The 25,205-nt window shown below is 35.2% G+C and overlaps 1 protein-coding gene across 1 annotated transcript; it reads right to left on the reverse strand.

Annotated features, from left to right (window-relative positions):
• Positions 1 to 1,525: 1,525 nt before the first annotated feature.
• LOC150096997 (myelin expression factor 2-like) lies at positions 1,526 to 24,930 on the reverse strand. The gene is made up of 2 exons (XM_090408301.1): positions 24,794 to 24,930; positions 1,526 to 3,459 (listed from the first exon to the last, which is right to left on the reverse strand). The coding sequence occupies exon 2, from the start codon at positions 3,455 to 3,457 to the stop codon at positions 2,291 to 2,293; it is 1,167 nt and encodes a 388-aa protein (XP_090264427.1). The 5' UTR covers positions 3,458 to 3,459; positions 24,794 to 24,930; the 3' UTR covers positions 1,526 to 2,290.
• Between the last annotated feature and the right edge of the window lie 275 nt (positions 24,931 to 25,205).

Raw genomic sequence — 25,205 nt, forward strand, 5'->3', positions numbered from 1 at the left:
AATGTAAATATTCTGTCAACCACTAAACTATAAAAATACACATTCATGATCAGACAAATATCCCGATATTAAATATTGTTTGTGTAAACCAAAAGCAGAAAAGCTTAACCAATTGAAATAATTGCATTTCTAATAACAAACTTTCTAAAATTGATGCAATAATGATTAAACAGAATAAAATCAAAACTATTCTTTCAAAAATATGAAAGCTTGCACTTAAATACAGGCAAACCTCATTATAATAAACCAGATTCTTGCAAAAGTCCTGGTTCATACAACTTATTTTATAAGTGGCTCACTACTTATTTGTACTTGGGTCAAATATTTCTCACTTATACTGGTTAAATACATAAGATATTATATTATATATAAAAAAAAAAAACTTAAGCAACAGCTGTTCTAAGCAATGCTAATGAGAGGGTTGCATTTCTTCCAGCCCCAGTACCTGTTTTGGTTTATAATGTAATGTTTTGTCTGACTGTACTGATGAGACATTTAACTACATCCAATGAGTCTTGGTAAACCAGAATTCTTCTTTCATAGAAGATAATTGCTTAATATATAATACTTCATTAAAGTATTTTCATTTTGTAATGTGCTTTATATTTTCTAGCTTTATTCTTATATTAAACTTGCACATAAGTTGCAGAACCCATAGTGCTTTAGTGCCATGTACTGGCAGGCAGCAATTTAACCAATGTAGATACCTGTGGTATCAAATGCACCATTAATAACTATTCACACTGTTTGTTGAAGGAATTATTGTGAACAGTTCACTAAAATTAGTGACAATGAAACACAAAAATTTTTTTAATAGGGATTTCATATTTGTCACTTTTTTCCATGCAGATCTTTATAGCTAGCAAGCATCCAAGTAATTCACATATATTACCATTATACTTTGTACTAATAAACTAATTTCTTAACTAATGGAGACATTTTTCACAGATTCCACATAAAATACAAAACTATATTGATCACTATTGATCATTGTTATGAAAAAGATAAGAAAACCTCACAATTTTATCAAATCAACTCCAGTTTTTTTCCCCTGCCTCTGGCCTTTACTTACAACAAGGCTTGCCTGAACCTGTGAAAGTTTACGAGAGCTAAGGGCAAAAAACTTACTGAACAGTTTTTTTTAAGCAAGACCTAATGTATCAAAAATGATAATTTATAAAAATCTTATCTCATACAAACTAATTTATTATATTTTAATGTATTCCCTATTTCAGTATTACCACCTTATGCACATACTGTAAGGCTTTATTACCATAAACAAGGAGAAAAATCCAATGTAAAATTAACATGTTAAGAAAGTTAAATTTTCATCAGAAAAAAAAATATATTTATGAGCAAAAAAATTAATAAAATTATATAAAACCAAGAAAAAAAATTTTTAACCAGAAAATGTAAGATAATTTCTAACATAAACCTTTTTACAAGTTAATTTGAATATACTTTCCAAAAAAATTTTCAGTAAAACCTGTAAGTAAACTGAGGCAGTAATAGACAACCAAAAACATCAAGACCAAAGGACACCATTTATTTTAACCAACAAACATAATAACATAGCATTCAACATGAACTGTTATAAGTTAATGTTCTGACTAATTGTGACTCCTACTCAGGAATCACTAATAAATCACCAGCTGTCAAATTAAACAATGAAATAGTAAAACCCATACAAAACAGATATTATAATAAATTGACATCTTGAAGTATGCTCTTCATCATGACAGTTACTAGTGAAAAAAAAAAAAAAATTGCATATACCTCAGAAATACAATTGAATATATGAGATGAAATACACACTACATCCATATTAATATTCCAAAACATGACCACTAATAAAAAAACATTGCAATGTGCCTAATGAAGATAAACATTCTTATTCATTACAGACTTTTTTTTCAGATGAACAAAAATGAAAATATATTCCAATACTGATGTTTCATTAAATATGAATGTTCTATTAGCATTCATAATTTCCACCACAGATAAAAGCATTTTTTTCCCATGGTCCAGACCATAATAAAGTCAACATTTTGGAAATTAGACCACAAGGACTTCCAAAATGACAGAATTTTACAACAAAAAAGTGTGAAAGTTGAATAATCAGTCAGATTGTGTCACATACACTGATTCACAATTACTAGTACAGAGTGTCCCACATTCTTTAACATTAGTGTGCTATGCCCCCATGAGATGCACTCTGAATATATTCAGACAGCAAACACATTGTCCATTACTTTCTGACCTTGTGTGTCATACCATCAACATGAGAATTCTATATACCAGTCAAGTTACCTCCCATTCCCATTCCCATCAAACCTCTGTCCCCTCCTCCCATGAGATTACCCATACCTAAACCACTTTGAAGTCCCAAATTATTTCCCCCTAGCAACCCAAGATTCCTTACTGCTCCTGTTCCCATATTTCCAAGGCCAGCTCCTGTTCCCATGCTATTCAGAGGCAGACTGCTTGTGGTATTAGCCCCCATCAATCCTAGCTGATTATTTCCCATATTCATCATTGCTTTCGACAAATTAAGGGGCTGTCCCCCTGTTCCCAAGCCTTTGCCAATACTCTGTAAGCCAGATGGTAATTTAGATGGCATTCCATCTACTTCTTCTCCAAACTTGTCCATTCTAACACTCATTGGCCTACCATGTAATTTCTGTCCATTAAACATGGATATCGCTTGCACAGCTTCAAGTGGATGATCCATTTCTACCCTTCCATGGCCTTTACTTTTACCATCATTATCTGTCTTAAGTTCCACATTGACCACTTTACCTGCCAATTTAAAAATATGCTGTAAATCCTTTGTTGAAACTTTATAATCTAAATTTGCAACAAAAACTCTATTTGTCAGACGTCCAGCTATGCCCAGAGATCTCAAGAAATCAGCATTTAAGCCATAGGTATTGAACTGAGATCCACTGGAAAAAATATCCCCAGTGTATGAGCCCTGACCAAGTGAAGTCTTCTGTCCTGATCGAGATGCTGGACGCCCACTCTTGTCACGCTCAATATCAAAATCCTGCTTAACAACTAACTGCCTTCCTTTGTAATCATAGCGGTGTAAAACTTCTACGGCCTTTTGAACAGATGAGGAATCTTTCAGCTCAACAGTACCACAACCTTTAAATTTTCCATTATCATCTTGAAAAAGCTGAACATATGCAACATCCCCTACCTTTTCTCTGAACAGATCTTTAAGATCTGTCCACTTTGTTTCATAAGCAATATTAGCAACATATACACGCCGTGGATGAGGAGGACGACTGTAACGCTTTTCATCCCCATTTCTTCCTGAATCATTACCCCTCTTTTGATCCCTATCCCTCTTTCTATTATAATTACCACTATCACTATCATTACGATCCATCGGAGATCTGGATCGAGATCTTCTTTGCTGAGGTTCAGGACTATAGTCTCCACCAGAATCCATAGCTGTAAGAAGAACACAAATCAATCAGATCACATATTATAGATATATCCAATATATATTAAAATTAAAATGGATAATTTACAAAAACTAAAATTGTCCACAAAAGGAAATAATTTTCATAAATTTGTTCTATCAGTATAGTTAGAAAAATACTTCTTGTGAAATATGAAATTGAAAGATTAGAAAGTGATGTGCTGTTGTACAGACGTTATTGTGAAAGAAGTTGAAGTAGAGCAGATGAAGGTATCTATAAGAGGATACAATAAGAGGCTGCAGAGAGAGAGAGAGAGAGAAAAAAGTGTGCAACTGATTGCAATTGTTACAAAAAATCTAAAAGAAAGAGTAAATGAGTTTAGCAACGAATTTGAGTGTGGTTAGACAAGGAACCACAAGAGGGTTGTGAGATATGATAAGTGGGTAGTTTATTGGCATGGCAAAGGTTATAGCAATACACAAAGAGTCAAGACAAACTAGTAAACTACATCCATGTACAAAAACCAAGTCAAATTTCTCTTTGACTAAATATAGTCAAAGAGAAATTACTAAACAATATGCATGCACAAAAATTAAGTTCAACAATGCAGTATCTACATATAAATAAAATTACTGCAAAGTTACAGCAGCACATAAATAGGCTTTAATATATGTTTGGTCACTACAGCAAATGACATTATACCAAATTTAGTTGCTACAACAAAATACCAAAAAACCCCGACCAAAGCTCCATTTTGGCATAGTATTAACGAAAATCAACTGCAGCCAACTACATAGTCTTTTTTTATTTTTTTAACAAGATAAAAATGAGTAGTACATAAAAAAAAAAAAAAAAAAACATGGATAAAAGTTTTATAATCACAGTTGAGAAGCTGAATCGTAGACCCAAATGCAAATAAAATATTGCACACAAAAGTAAAAAAGTTTGAAAGTAACCATAAAGACTCAATGTCAAAATCTGAAATATCGCAATGGAATGAAATTATACTGAAGTTGCTGGCAATTCAATATATACTTTTAAGAAAGACAAGAATGCCAAAAAGCTCAATATAAAAGTTACAGATGAAAGTGTAGCTACTTTTACATGAGAAGATATTTGGAAGAATATTGATTGATGATAAATATCAACAAAGGTAACAAAATGTTGATTTTTTTTTTTTTTTTTAAATCAGAATCAATGTTTTCTACAGATTTTGTCATGGGATCTCATGGTGTGGTTGCTGTTTTCAGACTTTTGCTTTTCTGTATTTGAGTTTATAGATGAAAGGTGCACAACATTCTTTTTAACACTTTCATATTCATAATTTATTAACGGTGATATATAGAGGTGCCATGCTTCTCAGGAGGAGAGTTACCAGTGGAGTCCTATAGAGGTCTGTTCTAGGGCCACTATTGTTCATTTTGTTAATGATACTGATTGCAAGTGGTCTGTAAGCTGATATTCAGCTGTTTGCAGATGTACTGGTGCTTCACAGTGATTTGAATAAAGTGGCCATGTCAATTTAACACCGGTAAATGAAGGTTTTGCACTTTGGATCTCAAAAAATTAAAGCTATTCATCATAGTGGAGACATAAACATGACTGTAACATATAAATTGTAAAGGGATGATTATCAAATAGATATCCAGGATATTTTCCAAAGGGTTGAAAGAGGGAAGGGGATAGAGACAAGAGATCATTCCTGGAAGTTGTATAAAAGTGTGGTGCGTCAGAGTGTGGCATAGCTTTCTTGCATGGAGAGTGGAATTCATTACCAAATGAGATGATGAGTGCGTCCCTCCATGAGTCTACTGCAGGAGGGGGTTTGTATAATAATAAAATGTGATTTTTACCTTGCCCAGAAAGCCCTTAGAAATGAAAAGAATATGTACAAAGGTGACAACTGAAGAAAAGGTCACCCTAGATGTCTAGAGTAATTGCAGTGAACTCGCAAATATCCAACCATTAAGTAGTTATCAGTTAACTATCAGTGAATGGCTTAGCATGTTGACCAACTTCTGGTACAGTACTATGCAACTGTATCCTCAGTTAACCAAATATTCAATTTCTTAATGTGAGAGGATCATTTTGAAATTGCAGTGATAGAAAATAATCAAGAGGAAAGCAGTCAAGTACATTCAAGTGAAAAAAAATAAATAAATAAAAATTACAAATTAATTATTTAGAAATTACAAAGCTAAATTCCATTTAAGATAACATGAGAAAAACATTCTTTCTTATAGAAAGAATTCTATAATTCTTATAGAAAGAATATGGCATCATTGTTTCTTTCAGTAACAATGATGCCATATTTTTAACATCACAATTGTTATTTAAGATTTAGGATTCTGGATTATCTACAGTCCTGTGTATAGTTAACTCTTAGAGAGAAAGGTTCCGTGGAGAGAATACGTGCCTTCCATATGCTTGGGATTTTTAGACCATCATTATTGTTCAGGTTGGGGTGCTTGATAAAAATCTCACATGCTTCCTGGAATTTGCGTTCATACCATGTTTTGGTGTGATGTAAATAACTGGTGCTTTTCCAGTCAATTCTATGTAAAGTGTTCAGGGTATGATCAGAAAGGCCAGCTTCACCATAGTTATTATATTTAATGTGTCATTTATGTTCCTTTTGTCTGTCAGGAATTGTGTGTCATGTTTCCCCTATATATGGTATATTACAGGTGCAATAAACACTGTATACTCCAGGGCGGGTCAGCAGAGGGAGTGGGTCTTTGGATTCAGTGAGTAAGCTTTTTAATTTTGCAGGAGGTTTAAAGGTGGTTTTGAGGTTGTATTTTTGTAGTATCCAATGTCCCTTTAATGTAAGGAATGGTTATTGTTTTATTGGAGTCTGGTTTATCTTTGTTTTTTTATTGAGGTCTTGTAGAGAATTTTGTTAATAGTGTTTTGACTAACCATATTTTAGAAAAGTGTTGCTGATAACTTTAAATTCGTCTTTCAGCGCATGTTCATTGGAGCAGATCTTCAAAGCACTGTTTTTTTAGAATATTAATGACACCTAGTTTTTGTGTTGGGTGGTGGTAGGAGTTTGTGTATATATTGGCCAGTATGTGTCGGTTTCCAGTAAATAGTGAAGGAAAGACTGCCAGAAGGAAGACGTGTGACAAGTGTATCTAGAAATGGAAGTTTGTCCTGTTTTTCAATCTCAATTGTGAACTGTATGTGTTTGTTTAAGTGGCTAAGGAAAGTATCTGGTGGCTATGGGACCAGATCACAAAAACATTGTCAATGTGTCTACGGTGACGATGCCCAGACACATCAACCTGCCTGGGTTTTAAAGGAGAGGAATCTAGAACATGTTGCTCAAAATGTTCCATATAAAAGTTAGCAATAGGGAGGATAATGGCAAGCTAATGCCTGTGCTTTCTTTTTGTAGGTAGAAAGCATTTTGCCATACAAAATAACCATAACGTAATACATGCGCAAAGAGTGCCGTGATGTCTGGAGGGAATTTGTTCTCTAAAAGAAGAATTGTGTCAATGATTGGGACATTCGAAGAGGGCAGAGACGTCAAAACTGACTAATAGATCATCTTTTTCTAATGTAATGTCTTTGATTATGTTTATGAAGTGTTGTGTGTTTCTGATATAGGAGGGGGACCAACTCCTTGAGTGTTGCCGCTAATTTCTTGGCTAGGTGATAATTCGGGCTGTCTATCCCTTCGACTATCAGCCGGAGCGGTGTGCTTTGTTTGTGTGTTTTTGGTAGACCCTAAATTCTTGGGGAATGAGCATAGTGCGGAAGTAGTTTTTTTTTTGGCTATCTTCAGGCCATATAGTAATTGATTTAAGCAGTTTCTCTGTTTTCTTTTTTATTCTATTGGTTGGGTCGTAGTTAACACATTGTTATGTACTATTGTCCGAGACTAGCAGATTCATTTTTTCTAAATAAGTGGTTCGGTTTAGAATAACGGTCGCACTTCCTTTATCGGCTCTAGTTATTACGATGTTCAGATTTGATTTTAATGATTTCACCGCTGTTAATTTGTGTTTGTTCAAGTTGCTTGTTATTGTTTTCTTATGATTTATATTTAAAATGTTGGTGGTTTCTAAACGTATTTTGTCTGCTATGTTATTTGGGATGAATCTTAAGCCTCTTTCAATATCACAAATAAAATCCAGTTTGTTCATCGATCTGGGTGCTACGGCAAATTTAGACCTTTGAGTAGCTAGAGTTCGTCTTTGTTTAAGGTGTGGTTGGATAGATTAACTATGTTACTGCTACCTGCAGATTGGTGGCTCCTGTTGCTTCTTGCTTCTGGTTGGTTATTAACGTTCACTGTGGAGAAATTTGAATATGTCTGTTGGTTTTGTCAATCTTTTAGTCTATGAAATTTGGATATGAGATTTTCTTTCTTAGTTTGAAGGATATGGTTCCCATATTGTCTGGAATCTTTTCGAGGAAAAACTAAATTGCATTCAAGTAACTTGAAAGCTCAGATTTTACCTTTTGTACCTGAGTTTGAGTAGCGGCCAAGTTTTTTCCCGTAGCCTTGATCTGTTTTCTGAGTAACGCTTTCTCCACGTAGTGGTATATTCGTTGTGCCTTTGTTGAGGTGTGTCTCTGCCCTCTTTATGAATGTCCCAAACAATTCTTCTTTTACAGAACAAATTCCTACCAGATATCACAGTGCTGTTTTTTTTTGCGCATGTATTATGTTCTGGTTTGTATTTTGAATAGCAAAACGCTTTCTACCTACAAAAAGAAGGCATGGCCATGGGCTCGCCAATATCCCCCCCCACCCCAATTGCTAACTTTTATATGGAACATGCTCTAGATTCCTCTCCTTTAAAACCCAAAGTCTGGCTTAGATACATTGACAATGTTTTCACCATCTGGTCCCATGGCCTCTAGACACTTTCCTTAGCCACCTAAACAAACAACACAAAACGCATACAGTTCGCAATTGAGATTGAAAAACAGAACACACCACCGTTTCTAGATACACTTGTCATACGTCTTCCTTCTGGCAGTCTTTCCTTCGTTGTTTACCAGAAACTGACACGTGTCAGTTTCTGGTAAACTGTGTATATAAGTGGCCAATATATACACATAAACTCCTACCATCACCCAACACAAAAACTAGGTGTCATTAATACTCTAAAAAACAGGGCTTTGAAGATCTGCTCCAATGAACATGCGCTGAAAGACGAATTTAAAGTTATCAGCAACACTTTTCTAAAAAATGGTTACAGCCAAAACACTATTAACAAAATTCTCTATAAGACCTCAATAAAAAACAAAGATAAACCAGACTACAATTAAACTATAACCATTCCCTACATTAAAGGGACATCAGATAAAATAAACAGAATACTACAAAAATACATCCTCAATGTATTTTTTCATAATTTCTATCATAATTTCACACCTACTTACTGGGTAACAGTGTTCGAAGATTATAGATATACTGCAGTATTTAATTAGATTGTGCCAATTTTAATTTGTTTATACATTGGTTCATATTATTGATAAAATTATTATTATCATCTGAGACCTCCAGGAGTCAAGGACTCATTGAGGGAGGCTGTAAATTACCCAACCACCCAGCTATCATACCTGCCCTTGAATTCATTCACACTAGATGCACTCACTACCCGTAAGGGCAAATTATTCCACTCACTCACTGCTCTCTGGGAGAAAAACCTAGCTCTTACCCCTTTCTTGACTGCAAGTAAATTTAACTTTCATGGATGCCCCCCGTGTTCCCTCCCCACCTTCCATATAACGAAAAATTTCATCAGTTGAAATGCTGTAACACTCATTCAAAAGTTTATAGACCTCAATCATATTACTCCTCTTTCTCCTGTTAACCAGTCTGTAATCCACATACTTGCAATGTTCTCATAATCTAAATCCCATAATCCGGATATAATCTTTGTATCTCTTCGTTGCACTCTTTCCATAGCTTCTTTATCCTCTTGGAACCCGGGAGACCAAATCTGCACACAGTAATCCAAGTGTGGTCTTATCAAAGCCTTATAAAGAGGCAAAATTACTTCCTTATCCTTACATGTCATGGTTCGCTTCAACATACCAATTATCCTCTGAGTTGTATTTGCAACTTTTGCTATGTGACCTTTGAACTTTATATTCTTATCCATCAATATACCAAGATCCCTTGCCTCTTCAGTTTCTTGTAGCATAACCCCGCTAATATAATATGCCGCTGGAACTCTAATCATGCCAAAGTGCATAACTTTACACTTACTAACATTAAATTGACAGCCATTTTCATTTGCCCAAATTTTCAGTCTATTAAAATCATTTTGTAATTGCTGAATATCAGTAACATCCCTGATTGCCCTGCCTATCTTCGCATCATCAGCAAACAATTACAAATCTGATGATAGACCCTGCTTGATGTCATTAATGTATAGATTGAACAATAATGGCCCAAGGACTGAACTCTGAGATACACCACTGGTTACCTTAAATGTGGCAGATACTATGTGTAATTTTTTTTAATGAGTAGATTGTCTATTGCACGTTGTAAGTACTGTGTATGAAGTGCAAGTTTAATATTGAAATAACGATAACTGCAATTTAATTTAAATGCACATATGATATTTACTGCTTTCAAGTAAAGCACAATGATGGCTTTTTTTTTTTATCACTTTACGATTGAAATGAAAACTGGACATTGCACCCTTTGACTAGATAAAACCAGAGTTTGATCTTTGTTGTGATGAGAGAAATCTTTATATGAGCTTTTTAATTGCAAGTGAATTAGCTAATTGCATATGGAGGTAGCAGGGTTTCCCCCTCCTGGAAATTCAAGTATATGGAAATATGACTTCTGCATTACTTCAACCTTGGTATCACTCTTGGATCTGGCTCACACTGATGACACCTTAATAAAAGGTATGTATGGCATTATACATGTCTGTAAGGATACATGCATTGCATTATGAGATACTAGGGCAATTAATGTGAAAGTCAGTCCTTATATGCAAGTAGTGCAAATTTTTATTTGCTTACACTTGGATAAAGGATTAAACCAAGAATTTCTTGGCATCTTTAATTTAGAAACTCAGGCAACTTGCAACTGAAACATGCAATTTACAGACACAACACAAAACACTATTGGTAGAAATGGGTGGTAGATGGCATAGTGTTGATGGTAATAGTGTTGTTGTAGGAGGATTAAACAGGAAAGAAAACTAAGTTGTGTAGTGTGCCCTCCCATGATGAGTCCAGGGACTTCTTAGGTGTTACATAATATTGCTGTGAGAAATCAGATGTTTTTTAGAACTCAAAAGCATATATTTTTGAAGTCTTTTATAAAAAGAAAAGTATTTAAAAGTCATTAACTGTTATGTTATGGCAATGATGACAGAACTCTCGGAGGGGGGGGGGGTAAGTTAAGTTTTTGATTACCATGAATAATAGTCTTTCATGTAGAAAGAAAAGTTAAACCCTAAAGGAGATAAAAGGAGGAAAGAAAGTGAAGGTGACTGGCTTATGTAGGGATAACCATCAACTAAAAATGCAACTGTTTTGGTGATTCTTTAAAAGAGAATGCTGCAGTGTCAAATTAAGGATTTCAAACCAGGAAGTTTTATTTCCAACTATCTGGAAATAAAGCTTCTCTAATGAATTCACCAGCAGCCACCTGCAATCAAATAACGAGCAAGATAGAAAATTCACTCGCCACTTGTCTGTTTACTCATCTGTGGGAAGTGGATTCCTTGTTCCATTTATTAAAAACACCATATCAAGAAACACAGAATGAGTGTTATAGATTGTATGATTCATGCAAGCATACAAGATTTAAAAGGTTCTGAGAATTTTAAAAGAGATATTTGATGTTTGGAACTCTAAAGCAGATACTTATGAAGTCTCGTATAGAAAGAAGAATATTTTTATTTTTTTCTTTCAACAATTATGACAGAACAACATGAGGGAGGTATGGTAAGTTGAGGTTCTAATTACTACAAAAAAAAAAAAAAAAAAACATTCTTTCATGCATAAAGAAAATAAAGCTTTAAACCTTAAAGGATGGAAGAAAGCAATTATGATCAGCTTACATGACTTTCAGAGAAAACCAGCATCTAAAATTGCAAGTTTTTTAAATTCTTTAAAAGAGAAATACTTGGTAAGAAAATTCCCCTGTAATCTAATAGTGTTTTCTTTTTATGGGGGATACTATAAGAGCTTTACTTTGATCATCCAGAATTCAACCTTCTGAATTAAGTAGTGCCACTAACACAACCCCACAAAACATTTCTGACTGATAAATCAGTTTATGGCTGCTCTTCCACAGTTCATGTTCTTGACTTTTTCTACCTCAGTAATAGTGTTCAAATTAAGGATTTCAGATCCAGTTTTTATTTCTGGCCCTATGGAAATAAAACTTCCTTAATAAATTCACTAGCAGCCACTCAAGATCCAATAACAGTGAATGAGATATTAAAAAAAAAAAAACAGCCTATAGTAAGTAAATTAAATAAGGAATTATATTTTGTGCTGACCAAGATTAAGATGAGTGATACAGTAAAGTTTTTTTAGAAGACTAAAATATAGGCTCTAACAAGTTAATTTTGAGGACAACTGTTGATAGGAAGTTAGTAATAAGCTTTTCATGCAATACTATTATAATCCTGTACCCCCACCCCCACAATAGTACATAACAGTAATTTATTGTATTCTTGTTTTTATCCTTTACCTACAAGCAGAAGCATTGGAAAACACACAAGAGGTAAAAAAACAGTATAATTTCTTGTCAAGCAATAATATAAAGTGACTCAAAAATAATAGGACAGCCAGACAATTTATATTTCAAAAATATTTTATTAGTAAAATAATATTTAGACACAATTCTCCTTATATTCACATTTCTCAGCTATGCCAAAGTCAAAAATCTGATCATGAAAACACCTATTTGATCCAAACCCAGCTTTTTGTTTCCATGTTTCTGTTCTGGAATTTTTATCCTATTTTCAGTATACTTGCATAAATATTACCTGGAAAAATTCCTCTGTAATCTAAGACCATGCTTTCTTTATGGTTGGATACTATAAGAGTTTTACTAGGATCACCCAGAATTCAACCTTCTGAATTATGCAATGTAGTCACTAACACAATTCCATATTTAAGCATTTCTAATTGAAAAATCAGTCCACTGTTGCCCTTCCACATTTAATGTTCTTGACTTTTTCTATTTCAGGTAGTTCCATACTCCTGACTATATTCCTTTTGAATATCTTCCACAGTTTTGTTACTCTCATTTAGCATTTACAAATTACTGGAGAAACCAAAATCTTTATATTCAGTTTTTGTTACCATGTCAAACACTGATCATGATAAATGTATTAAGCAATGGTATAACCAATTTAAAGACATCTGCAATATTGAGAAATAAGCTTACAGGATGCTTATGAATTTCTAAGGAACTGTTGAGGTGCATTTGCAAGTTTTTTCCCTTCTTCAGTTAAAGAATGCATTTGTATAATGTTAGCACCTATATCATAAGGTGCTTCAAAAAGTTCTGGATTTTTTTTTTTTTAATATCTGGTTCATGCACAAAAGGCCACAAGAAAGGACTGTTCACACTTTGGTTGGACGGCTAAGGGATGTAATCTTTAGGGAAGGCAGAGTGGAGGAGACTGATCCAAAGGAATAAGTTCATGTTAGCACCTATATCATAAGGTGCTTCAAAAAGTTCTGGATTTTTTTTTTTTTTTTTTTTAATATCTGGTTCATGCACAAAAGGCCACAAGAAAGGAACTGTTCACACTTTGGTTGAATGGCTAAGGGATGTAATATTTAGGGAAGGCAGAGTGGAGGAGACTGTTCCAAAGGAATAAGTTCATACCACAGCATTTCATGAAATGGATAGATTTCAGACAGAGTAACATTCAGTGAATGCAAATACAGAAATAAGTGCTTAGGCCCTGTTTTGTTTAATGACTGCTACTATAAATAACAGCCTGTTTGAGTAAGGATAGCATACCCTATGCATGGATATTTGTCAAGGTCTTGGTTTATCAAGGATGGCAGTCTCACCATTGAGAAGATCATTACCTTGCTAATAAGCAGGATGGTGGTTATTAGAGGCCTGCACTGCTGGAAACAGTTCAAGTCTGTAGAGCTGGATTAACTAACCATTAGCTGCCTATAGTACTAATACTACTAGTAATGTACTACAAAAGTTTACTCTTCATATATGGGATTAAAATAAAGCATGCATTATCAAATTCTCTTCATTTACTGCCTTAAATTTATGTTTATTAACTCAAACTAATTTTTTTTAAAAAATGCATTCCTTTCACTAAATGATGTGCTGAAGACATTATGGAGGTATTTTAAATTCTCACTGTATTTCTGATGGTATTACAAAGCCTGTGTTGAATTTAATTTTTTTTTTTTTTGCTAATGAATTATAATATAATTTTTGAACATTAAAGCTACTAATTCTGTTACGATATTGTTAATGTTAGTTGTAGTCAGTTATTCAAGCATCTGAAAATGTTCTAAGTGGGTCCTAGTTTAAGGAGAAATAAGTCTAAATGTAGTGGTTTCTTGCAATTTCTTTTCTGAAGTTACTCGATATATACACTTAAAATATCTGCATGACTAAGCACTATAGTTTCCTGAAGAAAAAGAATCTAAAATATCTGAAAAGCACAGAAAAGTTTTCAGTATGAGTTATTACAGCATGTATATTATGGCAGCAAGTTTTAGATATGAACAATCTTCTCTCAATAATACAAAAACATACCAAACACTAAAAGAACATGGAATTTTAGTATCACTTTGTATCCTATCCACTCAGCCATATGAGGCGGTGGGAGTACTATATGCTACCATACTAGGGAGATGATTATGAGCAAGGTGGTTTCCCGTTGCCTTCCTTGCCTGTGTGCAAGTAGCATGAATGAATTCAAGAACAGGTGTGACAGTGATGCAAACAGTATGGCATCCCAAAATGATGTTGAAAGTTTTTAATAAATTTAGTTTAATCCTTTAACCAAGTGTAAGCAAACAACATTTGCACCTGAAGTATCTTCAGGACTGAGGCAACTCGTGGTAAAGGTGGACCAAGCTCTCATCACTCCTACTCTTAGTATCTCCCATAATGCAAAGCACATCTTTGCAGACATGTATAATGCTATGCATTAAGGGAAGGGCCACCACTACCCAGACCAGTTTTGTCCTTTATTGAGGTCTCATCAGTGGGAACCAGACTCCAGAGATGGCAATACTAAGGTGGAAGCAATGGAGAAGTCATATTTACCTATATCCAAAATGAGTTCGACTCCCTGGAAGTTATTATCTTTTAATAATAATGTTAAATGTCTGACAAGAAATATGAAGCTGATTACAATGGTGATAACGATTAGGAAATATCCAGAAAATGCATACAGGAGAAAATGTGTGATAGGAGTAATTAGTGAGACAGGAATTAATCATCCTAATTATATTTTTTCAATCCTCTCATCCCAAGGTGTATAATCCCACACTACCACATTAAACCTGCAAGCATTATCCTATTAAACTATCCAAATAGATTTTGGCATTTCAAATTGACAATTCTATTTTAAACTCATTTGACTAACTGAAGATAAGGTATTCAACCTTATCTTTACTTATTCAATAATTACTCCTGAAAAAATTCAGAATACCTTATCTTCAGTTAGTTGCATTTAACACCGATTCCTTTTGCGCTATTTCCTTTACAGATGAGCTCTTGTTTAATGGAAAATGAAAATTTTCCTACTCGCCACCACTAATCCTATCCACAGTTTTGCAGACTATAGTACTCGCCACTCATTTCACAAATCATACATTACTATGGTTACAAGATCTATAGCAGGGATGGCCAACCTATGGTGCATGCACCAAAAGTGACACACAGGATGATTAGAAGCAGTGCATTGGACCCCAATGATAATAAAAAAAAGTAAGACTATCCATGCAAAAAGTATTAAACAAAAACAATTTGTAGAAAAAAGCTAAAACTTAGTAATTATTTTTTGCAACTTTATTGTTTAGTACATATCTTTTGCACATTCACTTGTTTGATCCTGAGGGATTGTAAACTGATAAAAACCTGTCACAGGTTTTTGTCAGTTTACAATTGATACTAGTGTGCTATGTTCATCTTAAAAAAGAGTACAGGAGTTATATGGCACATGGAATGTAAAAGGTTAGCCACCCCTGATCCACAGCAAGTACCTTAAACATTGATCTACATACTATCCTCCAAGGGGTGAGGAAAACCTTATCATATTCAATGGCACCAAAACATAATCTTGCATTTTCTCTTGCAAAAGATCTCAGTTTCCCCTACCCTTAGCCTCTGTAACACAAATCATCATCATAGATCAGATCTCTCTGCTTGGACTAACATTTACCTGCAGTCTCTCCTGGCATAAACACATCAATAGCTTCCTCAGCATCCAAAAAACTAGACATTCTCTTTTGTTCAAAAGAATATTTTACACCTAACCAACTCCTAATGATATACAAACCCCAAATCTGCCCATGACTAGAATACTGCTTGCATGTTTGGGTGATGCACCTAAAACTTCCCTTAAAATCTTTGATGCTGTCCAAATGTGAGCAATGTGAGCAATTAGCTCATTAAGGCTTATTGATGATCCCTCTCTTACAGATTCACTTCAATCCCTATCTCACAAGTGCAGTGTTTCAGCACTGTGCTCCAGCAAATTGACACTTTCAAGTGTCCTTGGATTTCATAACTGTAATTCAAGGATAAGGTAGCGTCTTGTACTGGTTAGTTTGCAGGATGAAAAACCTGAGTTTGAAAGGAATTAACAATTTGGGTTTATATAACATACTTGAAACAAAAATAAAGAATTTTAAAAATGTAAAAACTTTTACATAGCAAGTTTCACTAGTTTTCATTTAATGTTCTTCATAAATCAGGGAGTGATATATGGTTGTAGGAATTTCAGAATTCCACCAAGAAACAAAGTATATCTTTAGATATCAATTAATCCTTTAAAAGGAAAACATGCCATTCATAACAAAAGTGGTAGATAACCACTTATTGCATCAAGTGCCAACATGCATACATAAATTATGCATAAGGCAAAAATATGTGGAATGTGAAACAAACTTCTTTCCACTTTATTAAAACAAACTCATTCAGAATACATTCAAGCACTGCATTTCACTCTCCCGCCACAATTCACATTATATATAAAAGAGTACTCCATCTCTCACGTTCCCTAGTTTTTGTCTCTTCCCTTTGTTTCACCATCTGAAAATGTCTCAAATTCAGTCACTAAATACATCTTTAACAGTTTAAAATTCCAATCATATTACCCTTTGCCTTTATCTGCAAAACTCTGCTGATATATATATAACTTCATCTGCTCAAATAGCTAACATTCTACAGTGCTGAAATCATTGTCACAACCTCTGTATCCTCTCCAAATCTCAGTGACCAAATCTAAGCACAGCAGTCCAGATAAATTGCTGCTGTCAGGATACAACTTACATCTCAGTCCTTGAAAATTGCAGGCCTGGGGAATCTTAACCCCCTCTCCTTCTCATCAGGGGTAGATCTAGTCTCCACACTCCTCTTTAAACATCATCCCCATCGTGCCGGCCATCATCGCTATCATTTTCTCCTATCTTCATCACCAATCACCTTCTGTTATCCCACCAGACAAGCACTCTTCCAACACTTCACTGTATGCCAACCTGGTTGGCACAGCGGTTAGCATATCTGCTCTCCAGCCAAAAGGCTGCAGGTTCGAATCCTGAATTGGGTATGGATGTTTGTGATTGTCTGTGAAAATACTAGTGGTGGTGGACAGTAGATGGCGTTGGTGGAGACAGTTGTAGAGCAAGTGCCCTTCCTCGATGAGTCTATGGACTCCCCGGAGGTGCTACATAATAATAATAATGCCTAGAATCGTCATATATTATGCCTTTCATAGCTTCATTTCCACTGAGACTAACTTTGCTCTCTTACTTTTATATCTTGTCCCCAACTCTTTCCCTTATCCCAACTCTCATGGCATCTCATTTTCTCTCGTCTTTAGTGATTTTTCTCTCTTCCCATCTACTGTTCTCAGTCCCCACATCCAATTTACCCCCCAACTATCTCCATCTCTCTCTAGACACTGAAGTTTATACAGAATAAGGCCAGAAACAAATGGCAGGCCATTCTCACTGGGCTCAAGATCTATGAGAAAAGTTTCAGAATCAGTACTATCATACTGAATGGACAGTTAATTGGTACAACCCTGTGCTCGTGCACAGTCAGCAAAACAGAGACTAGAATTAGTTGATCAGGTTGCTGCTTCCTTTCCTTTTATAAGCAGATTTCTTCCACATGCCTTTTAATGGCATATGTGCCAAGTTTCTGCTTATTTAACTGATACAAATTATACAGAATTTTATTCAAAAACTCCAACATATTTCATCCAACATGACATGGACATCGTCAGAGACACACCGTTGACTACTTTCAAAACTTGAATCAGAATAATGAGTCTTAAACCATGCCTATCATTAGACTGTCTCAGTTGCAGTTTAATAGTGATTACCTCCCAAAACTTGGATATTGGCATTCCATCTAATCAGTTCTGGTTTGGACGATTTTCATAACATTTCAAAGAAAAGACTTAAATTTGAACTTGCTATAATGAAGATTTGTTGTGTTGTCTGGTTCCAAAATGCACACATAGTCTTGATGTTCTTCAATTCTAATCAAGGCAGAATAGTCTGTTTAAAATAGGAAAGATGACATTGAATAGAGTACTTGATATGCTTGGTAAGGAAAGAGGGGGTCAGATAATTTTTTTTGAATGGTAGTTTTGCTGTCATTACATATCAGATGGCTTTTAATTTTATTCAGTTCTAACAAAAAAGGAATCAGAAGAGCAGATTGTATGAGTTCTATGTACAAGACAATAATTCCTTTCTATGTTGAATGATGGAAGGACAAGTGAATGTATATGACAGAAAAGATTGGCTTCTGATCAACTGGAAATTCATGATCTGTGTGATTACAAATCATTAAGGTATCCATTAATGAAAATAATAAATTTTCATGTCATTAAGAAAGTAAAAAATTTTTTTTCTAAATACAACTTCAGTATCAGTTCTGGTGAGTGTTTACCAATAACATATCTGCAGCTCAGTGCTCCACATTAACTCGAATTCACATTATGAACATTTTCCTGCTAATTGCATTCTCTTGAAAATCTTTATTCATTAAAATTTACATTGCAATTCTCTGTGTCTAACCACTTCTTTAATCCTATAAAAGATGCTACTAGCAACAAGCCCTAACCTCTAACAGTGCCAACAAGCACTATCTCACAGTAGCAACTTTTCAGATATTTATGAATTTTACTGCTTTCTTGAAACTCTTCTTATGTACTACTTGTAGATAAACTTATAAGTTGGTTACACATGAATTTAAATTTTTCAGGAAATGACAATGTATACAAAAATATTAATTAAAAAACTTTAATCGATACTTTCCTATATTTGGAAAGGTTACATTGCCATCTGGGAACATTATTATTACAGGAGACTCCAGGGAGTACTTAGACTCATCGAGGGAGGCCGTAAACATGTCCACACAACTATACAGCATTCTCACAGTATCTATCATACCTTGTCTTGAACTCACTCCTGTCATAGCACCCACAACATTCTGGCAGCTTATTCCACTCATTTACCACTCTATAAGTAAAGAACCCAGCTCTAACACCCTTGCTAACCACACTCTTGCCCAGCTTCCATAGGTGTCCCCTAGTTCTCCCACCACCAGTCGCGAACTCAAAAATATCCTCTGAACTAATCCTATAGAAACCCTTTAGCAATTTGAATGTCTCAATCATATCTCCCATTTTCCACCTATCAACTAATTTCTGCAACCCACAAACTTCAAGCTGTTCTCATAAGGTTCATTCCATAAACCTGCTATCATCTTGGTCACTCTCCTCTGGATCCTCTCCACCTCCTCCCCATCAAGAAGAAACATAGGTGACCAAATCTGGGCACAGTAGTCAAGATGAGGTACAATCAAGGCTCGGTACAGAGGTACAATAACTTGCTTGTCTCTGCTCGTCAAAGTATTTTTCAACAACCAAATGAGTCGATGAGCTGATTTAGCCACTTTTGCAATATGTCTCCTAAACTTCATCTCCCTATCCGCCAACACTCCCAAGTCCCTAGCCTCATCAATCTCCTTGAGTACAGTTCCACCAGTGTGGTATACTGCTGCTAATCTTTTCACCCCAAAATGCATAACCTTACATTTTGTAACATTAAATTGACATCCATTCTCCTTAGCCCAGAACTCCAATCTATCCAAGTCATCCTGCAAGATTTTGACATCTTGTGCATTTACCCAACTTTGCATCATCAGCAAACAAATGAACTGTTCCTCTTAGATCCTTCCCTATATCGTTAATGAACATGAACAAATCAAACAGCAGTGGTCCAAGAACAGAACCCTGCGGCACACCACTAGTCACAGGCCATCTTTTGGACTGTACTCCTATAAACTACTCTCTGATATCTCTCCATCAACCACCCACCCATCCATCTCATCAACCCTATATCCATTTCCATATGTTGTAGTTTACGGATTAGAATTCCATGTGGTATCCTGTTAAACGCCAGGTCCATTAGTATGTAATACTGTAAACCCATTACCCTTATCCAGTTCAGCCGTCACCGTGTTATAAAACTTGAGCAAGTTACTGAGGCATGATCTGCCCTTCACAGAGCCAATGCTGTCCCCCATACAGTATCTCACTTTCATCAATCCATTCCTGTATTTTTCCCTTGACTACTTTCTCCAAGACCTTGACAACGACTCCTGATATGCTGATTGGTCGGTAATTTGCAACAGTAGTCTTGGATCCTCCTTTATGCAGTGGAACTATTTCCCCCTCTTTCCACACCTTTGGGACTAAACCAGACCTGAGACTCAGATTAAAGGTCAAGGGCACTGATAATTCTTTAGCCGCTTCACATAAGACCTGTGCCGGTATACCATCCAATCCCACAGATGTATTCACATTAAGGTTCTGTAATAGACTATTTATCTCCACTTCATTCATCACAATTCCTGTATAAACTAATGGTTCCTTCATTTTTTCAATGTCACCACCTGGATGATATGCTTTTGCAAAGTGCGCACTCAGTAACTCCACTATATCGACTGATCCAGTGACCTCCTTACCACCGTCATTCCTTAAAATCATTTTGCCGTGTAGTTTTTTTTTGCTTGCAGCATACTGAAAGAACTGTTTGGGATTCTCTTTAGCTTGCTTAGCTAGTTTCCTTTCATAATCTGCTTTTGCTTTTTTTTTTTTTTTTTTACCACTCGTTACCCTTCTGGCCTGTGCTTTATACCATTCGTGTGCCTGCAGGTCACCTTTCTCTTTAAATTCCCTCCACAGTTGTTTCTTTTTTGCAGCTCAAGCTTAATGGTGTTATTCATCCATTTAACCCCTACTTGTTTTTTACTATTCAGACCCTAAGTATACAATCAGCCATAACCTCCTGTAAATGCTCCTTGACTACTTCCCATACTCTATCAACATCCAGCCCTTGCAGTTTTACATGCCATGGCACTGAACCAAGCAATCTCCTAAGCTTGTCATACTTGCCAGCACAGTAATTCCACACATACCGTCTTAATCGAAAATTCCACACCTTTAGCCACCTTCCAGGTCAAGACCTTATGACCACTCTCACCAATAGGTGGTAACATGGTCATATTCATTACAGTCAAATTCTCAGATGCTATTACCAGGTCAAGCATTCTCAAACCCTTGGTATTTTCAATTTCATGCTGCCTCAGATAGTTATCCCTTAATTGAATAAAATCCAGTTCCTTCCTTACGTGTCCTCTCCTCCTTCCAATCAATGTTACCATAGTTAAAATCCCCCATAATAATTACCCTTCTTCCACTCATTGCTTCTATTTGCTTATGCATACTATCTCCAACATCTATTCCATCACCTGGTCTATAGCAGCACCCAACTGTATATTTTGTTCTGCCAGTCTCAATCTCACACCAAATAGCCTCAAATGAGCTCCTTTCACTATCCTGCGATACAACTTCAATTCTCCTTGGCTGCAGTTCATCAGCTATCATCAATAACACTCCTCCCCCCATTTTATTCTTTCCACACCTTTGGGACTAAACAGAGTATAACCTACACATTCTATCCCACTAATTATATTATCTTCCGCCAGCCATGTTTCACTAATGCCAATAACCTGTGGCTAGGAAGAGCCAATCAAGACCAAAAATTCTTCCTTCTTGTTCCTAATACTCCTGGCATTAGTATACATGAAATGCAGAGGTCCCTTTGTCCCACCCCTATCTTGATGTGTTATTCTAACTATCCCATTCCGATTTCTTGTCCTTAGTACCGGTTCGGGTACATTATATACATTTTTACACTCAACTGTCTCACTGCTATATCCACTTTCTCTCCTCCTTGGTAGTTCTAGTTTCCCTGGTTCTGCACATCCATTTTCACTTCATTCAGCAACACTTTTTCCCACTCTCCGCACACCAAATCCATTCAAATGCAGGCCATCCATCTTGTATAAATCCTTTCGCCCATCAAAGTCATTCCACACCACACCGTCTGCATAACTTGCGCATAAAGTCATTTGCGATTATGGCCCTCCTCCTAAACTCATCTCTGTCGTACCACGGCAACAGACTTGCCATCCTAACTCTCTCACTCTTTTCTTTCCCTACCTTTAACAATACTTTCAAGTCCTCTCATAAAAAATTTATCTCCTTTCAATTCATTCGTACCCGCCACAACTATCAATTCTTTCACCCTCTTTTTGTGCTCTAATACTCTCACATCCTTTTTCGCACCCAGTAAGTACGATTTAGTTAAACTCAACATAAAAAATATATGTGTACACAGGCACTAACAAGCTCAAGATTTCGTAACATAGTGCCTGCATGCATATATCATATTTTTTATGTTCCCAGAAGATGGCAATGTAACATTGCCAAATATAGGAAAGTATTGATTAAAGTTTTTAATTAATATTTTACTATACATTGTCATTTCCTGAAAATTTTAAAGTCATATTCTTATGTACTATCTCTGAACAACAGCTAATTGTTTTAAATTAACTCCTCAAGATGAAGATTCTACATGAAATTGCCTTAGTATCACATAATGCAAAGTGCTTCCTTTCAGAAATGTATACTGTTATGCATTATGGAAAGAGCCACTGTCTAGACCAGGGGTGGCCAAACAGCAGCTCGTGAGCAACTTGTGGCTCTTTGACATATGTGCAACTTGCAGAAATCTTTTGGCCGAGATGTTATGAAATCTGTTCATGAAATTGTCAATTTCAAGAACAGATTTGCTTAAATGGGAAGAAAATTTTATTGAAAAACTGCTTGAAGATCAACTGTGATTTCTCTCTATCACATTGTGAGACAACTGTCAACCTCTTAAGTAAGGTTTGTGGATCTGTTGGGGATTATTATTACTTTACTTGAAAATGATGAACAAATTCAAGATCCTTACTGGCATAATGAATCATTTACAAACTCTCAACTTGGCATTTCAAAGGAAGGATAGGATTGTTTCTGTTCTTACAGACACTTTTCAGTTTTCTTTCAGAATAAAATAAGTTTTTTAATGCAACATACTGTCAAGAAACTTCAGTTACTTCCTCAATCTCAAAAAAAAAAAAAAAAAAAAAGGGGTAAATAGATTCCCTGACATTGAAATAAAGACCAGAAACTAGTAGAATATGAAGATAAATTACAAGAACTGCTTGATAATTTCCTAGACAGGTTTGAAGACTTGCAGAAACTGTAGCCCTACTTCCTTTTTTGTTAATCCATTCATGGTTGATATGATCAATAATGGCTGCCCAATTCTCGAATCTCTAGTTACAGAATCATTTGCTGCAGAAAATGAACTGAACAGAATTACAGGAGGACCAGAGTCTAAAGATGATCCATAAATCCATGTCTACAATGAGGATAGTTACTCTGGAATACTACAGTTCTGAAAGCAAGTTCCAGAAATGAAACATACTGAACTAAAGAAAACCAGTGTGTAACTCATCTCAGTTTACAGCACATGTTGCTGTCAATCATTATGCACTACACTAGCAGTAAATAGCTAATAATTCTGCCAATGCCTGTTTGTACTCTAAAAATATTATGATAAACTATAATTTTGTAAGGTAGTATTTGAATAAATTTTTTTTCATTATCAAATTCCTGACATGTATCCTCAGAGATGTACAGGATATGATAGTACTACATGAAAAACTTGCATCACCACTAACTTGCAACTTATTACGACAAATATCATTAAAAATGTTTTCATTACTTTATTTTTGGCAGTCTCATTTAATGTTAATGAAATGTTTGCACATTTTTTCTTAATGTTTCCATAGTTCATCATCATATTAAACATGCTGAATATAGTTAAAAACAATGCTCAGTCAAGATTTTCAAAACATCTGATGTGTACTTTGCGATTTTATTATTATTATTATTACATGACACCTTCAAGCAGTCCAAAGTTTAAAAACTACATACATACATATATATTTGTTCATGTCCTGCAGCTCTCAAACATGAAGTTTATTGAATGTGGCGCTTGCATAGAGCACGTTTGGCCACCCCCCTGATATAGACCGTGGTATATCTTCTGGATCTGCTTCCATTGATGAGGCCTCAATGTTGAAACTAGCCTGGGTAATGACGTTTCCCATAATACAAAGCACATTTCATTTCAGAAGTGCGCCATCATGCATTATGAGATACCAAGGCAATCTATGTAAATTCATCAACCGCACTTCGTTTGCTTACATCTAGAATACTCATAATCTTACACATAATCTGAAAGAGGAATATTCATTCCTTTTTCAGATTACGCGTCTGCTCTAACTACTTAAAGTTTTTTTAAATCTATATCTATACGCAACGAATAAAAGTGAAAATTAATATAATCATCAAATGATGCTAATAAATTTGGAAGCGACTTCATTCTCCCATTCTTCACAAATACCAATACGGTTGTTTCACCATCAGATATTTTTAAATCAAACAAAAACAATTATGCTTCAAAGATTCTGTAAAAAAGACATAATGAAGAGAACTAAAAAATTTGAAGAAACCAAATTCAACCCTGAAAGTGTAACGAATCTCAGTGCGAACAACAATTAAATACGGGATAATACACTGCATAATATTAGCAAATGTATCAACTAGAGAATAACTGTTGCTAAAATTACATAAAATAAAAAGGTTTTCAAATAAATTACTAGAATAGGAAAAAAACAAACTAAAATGAAAAGGCTTTTCTGTCTTTTAACTTACCAGATTATATTAATACTATCGATCTCTCTGATAGTAACAGGAACTTTATTCTACAATAAAGACAACTAGCAAAACACTAACTCAAAATGGCTAACAGGCTTTCTTCTTCGAACAAAGTCGTAGAATGTGCAATGAAGATACGAACATATAAATACGCCACCTATAATATGCAGGATTTGAAATTAATTTAATAGCAACCTTGGACTGCATATAGAGAGAGTGTTAAAAGCGAAAATTTTTGAAGCATTATTATTATTATTTTCAAAAACTGTAACATGATCAGGCCATCAAAAAAATGTTCATACCGCATCGTCCGTCGCGCGGGTAACCAAGGGACGCGTTCGGGTTTTAGGCAGAGGGACCCGTTCGAAAAATATGTTACAGTCTCCCTTAGACAACACTCCTCAGCACT

Source organism: Typopeltis vanoorti, chromosome 18 (assembly GCF_054136105.1).
Source record: "Typopeltis vanoorti isolate ZY-2024b chromosome 18, IOZ_Tvanoo_1.0, whole genome shotgun sequence".
NCBI lineage: Eukaryota > Metazoa > Arthropoda > Arachnida > Uropygi > Thelyphonidae > Typopeltis > Typopeltis vanoorti.

Excerpts from the sequence above, each read along its gene's own strand:
- LOC150096997 (XM_090408301.1), bottom strand. The coding sequence starts at position 3,457 with ATGGATTCTGGTGGAGACTATAGTCCTGAACCTCAGCAAAGAAGATCT.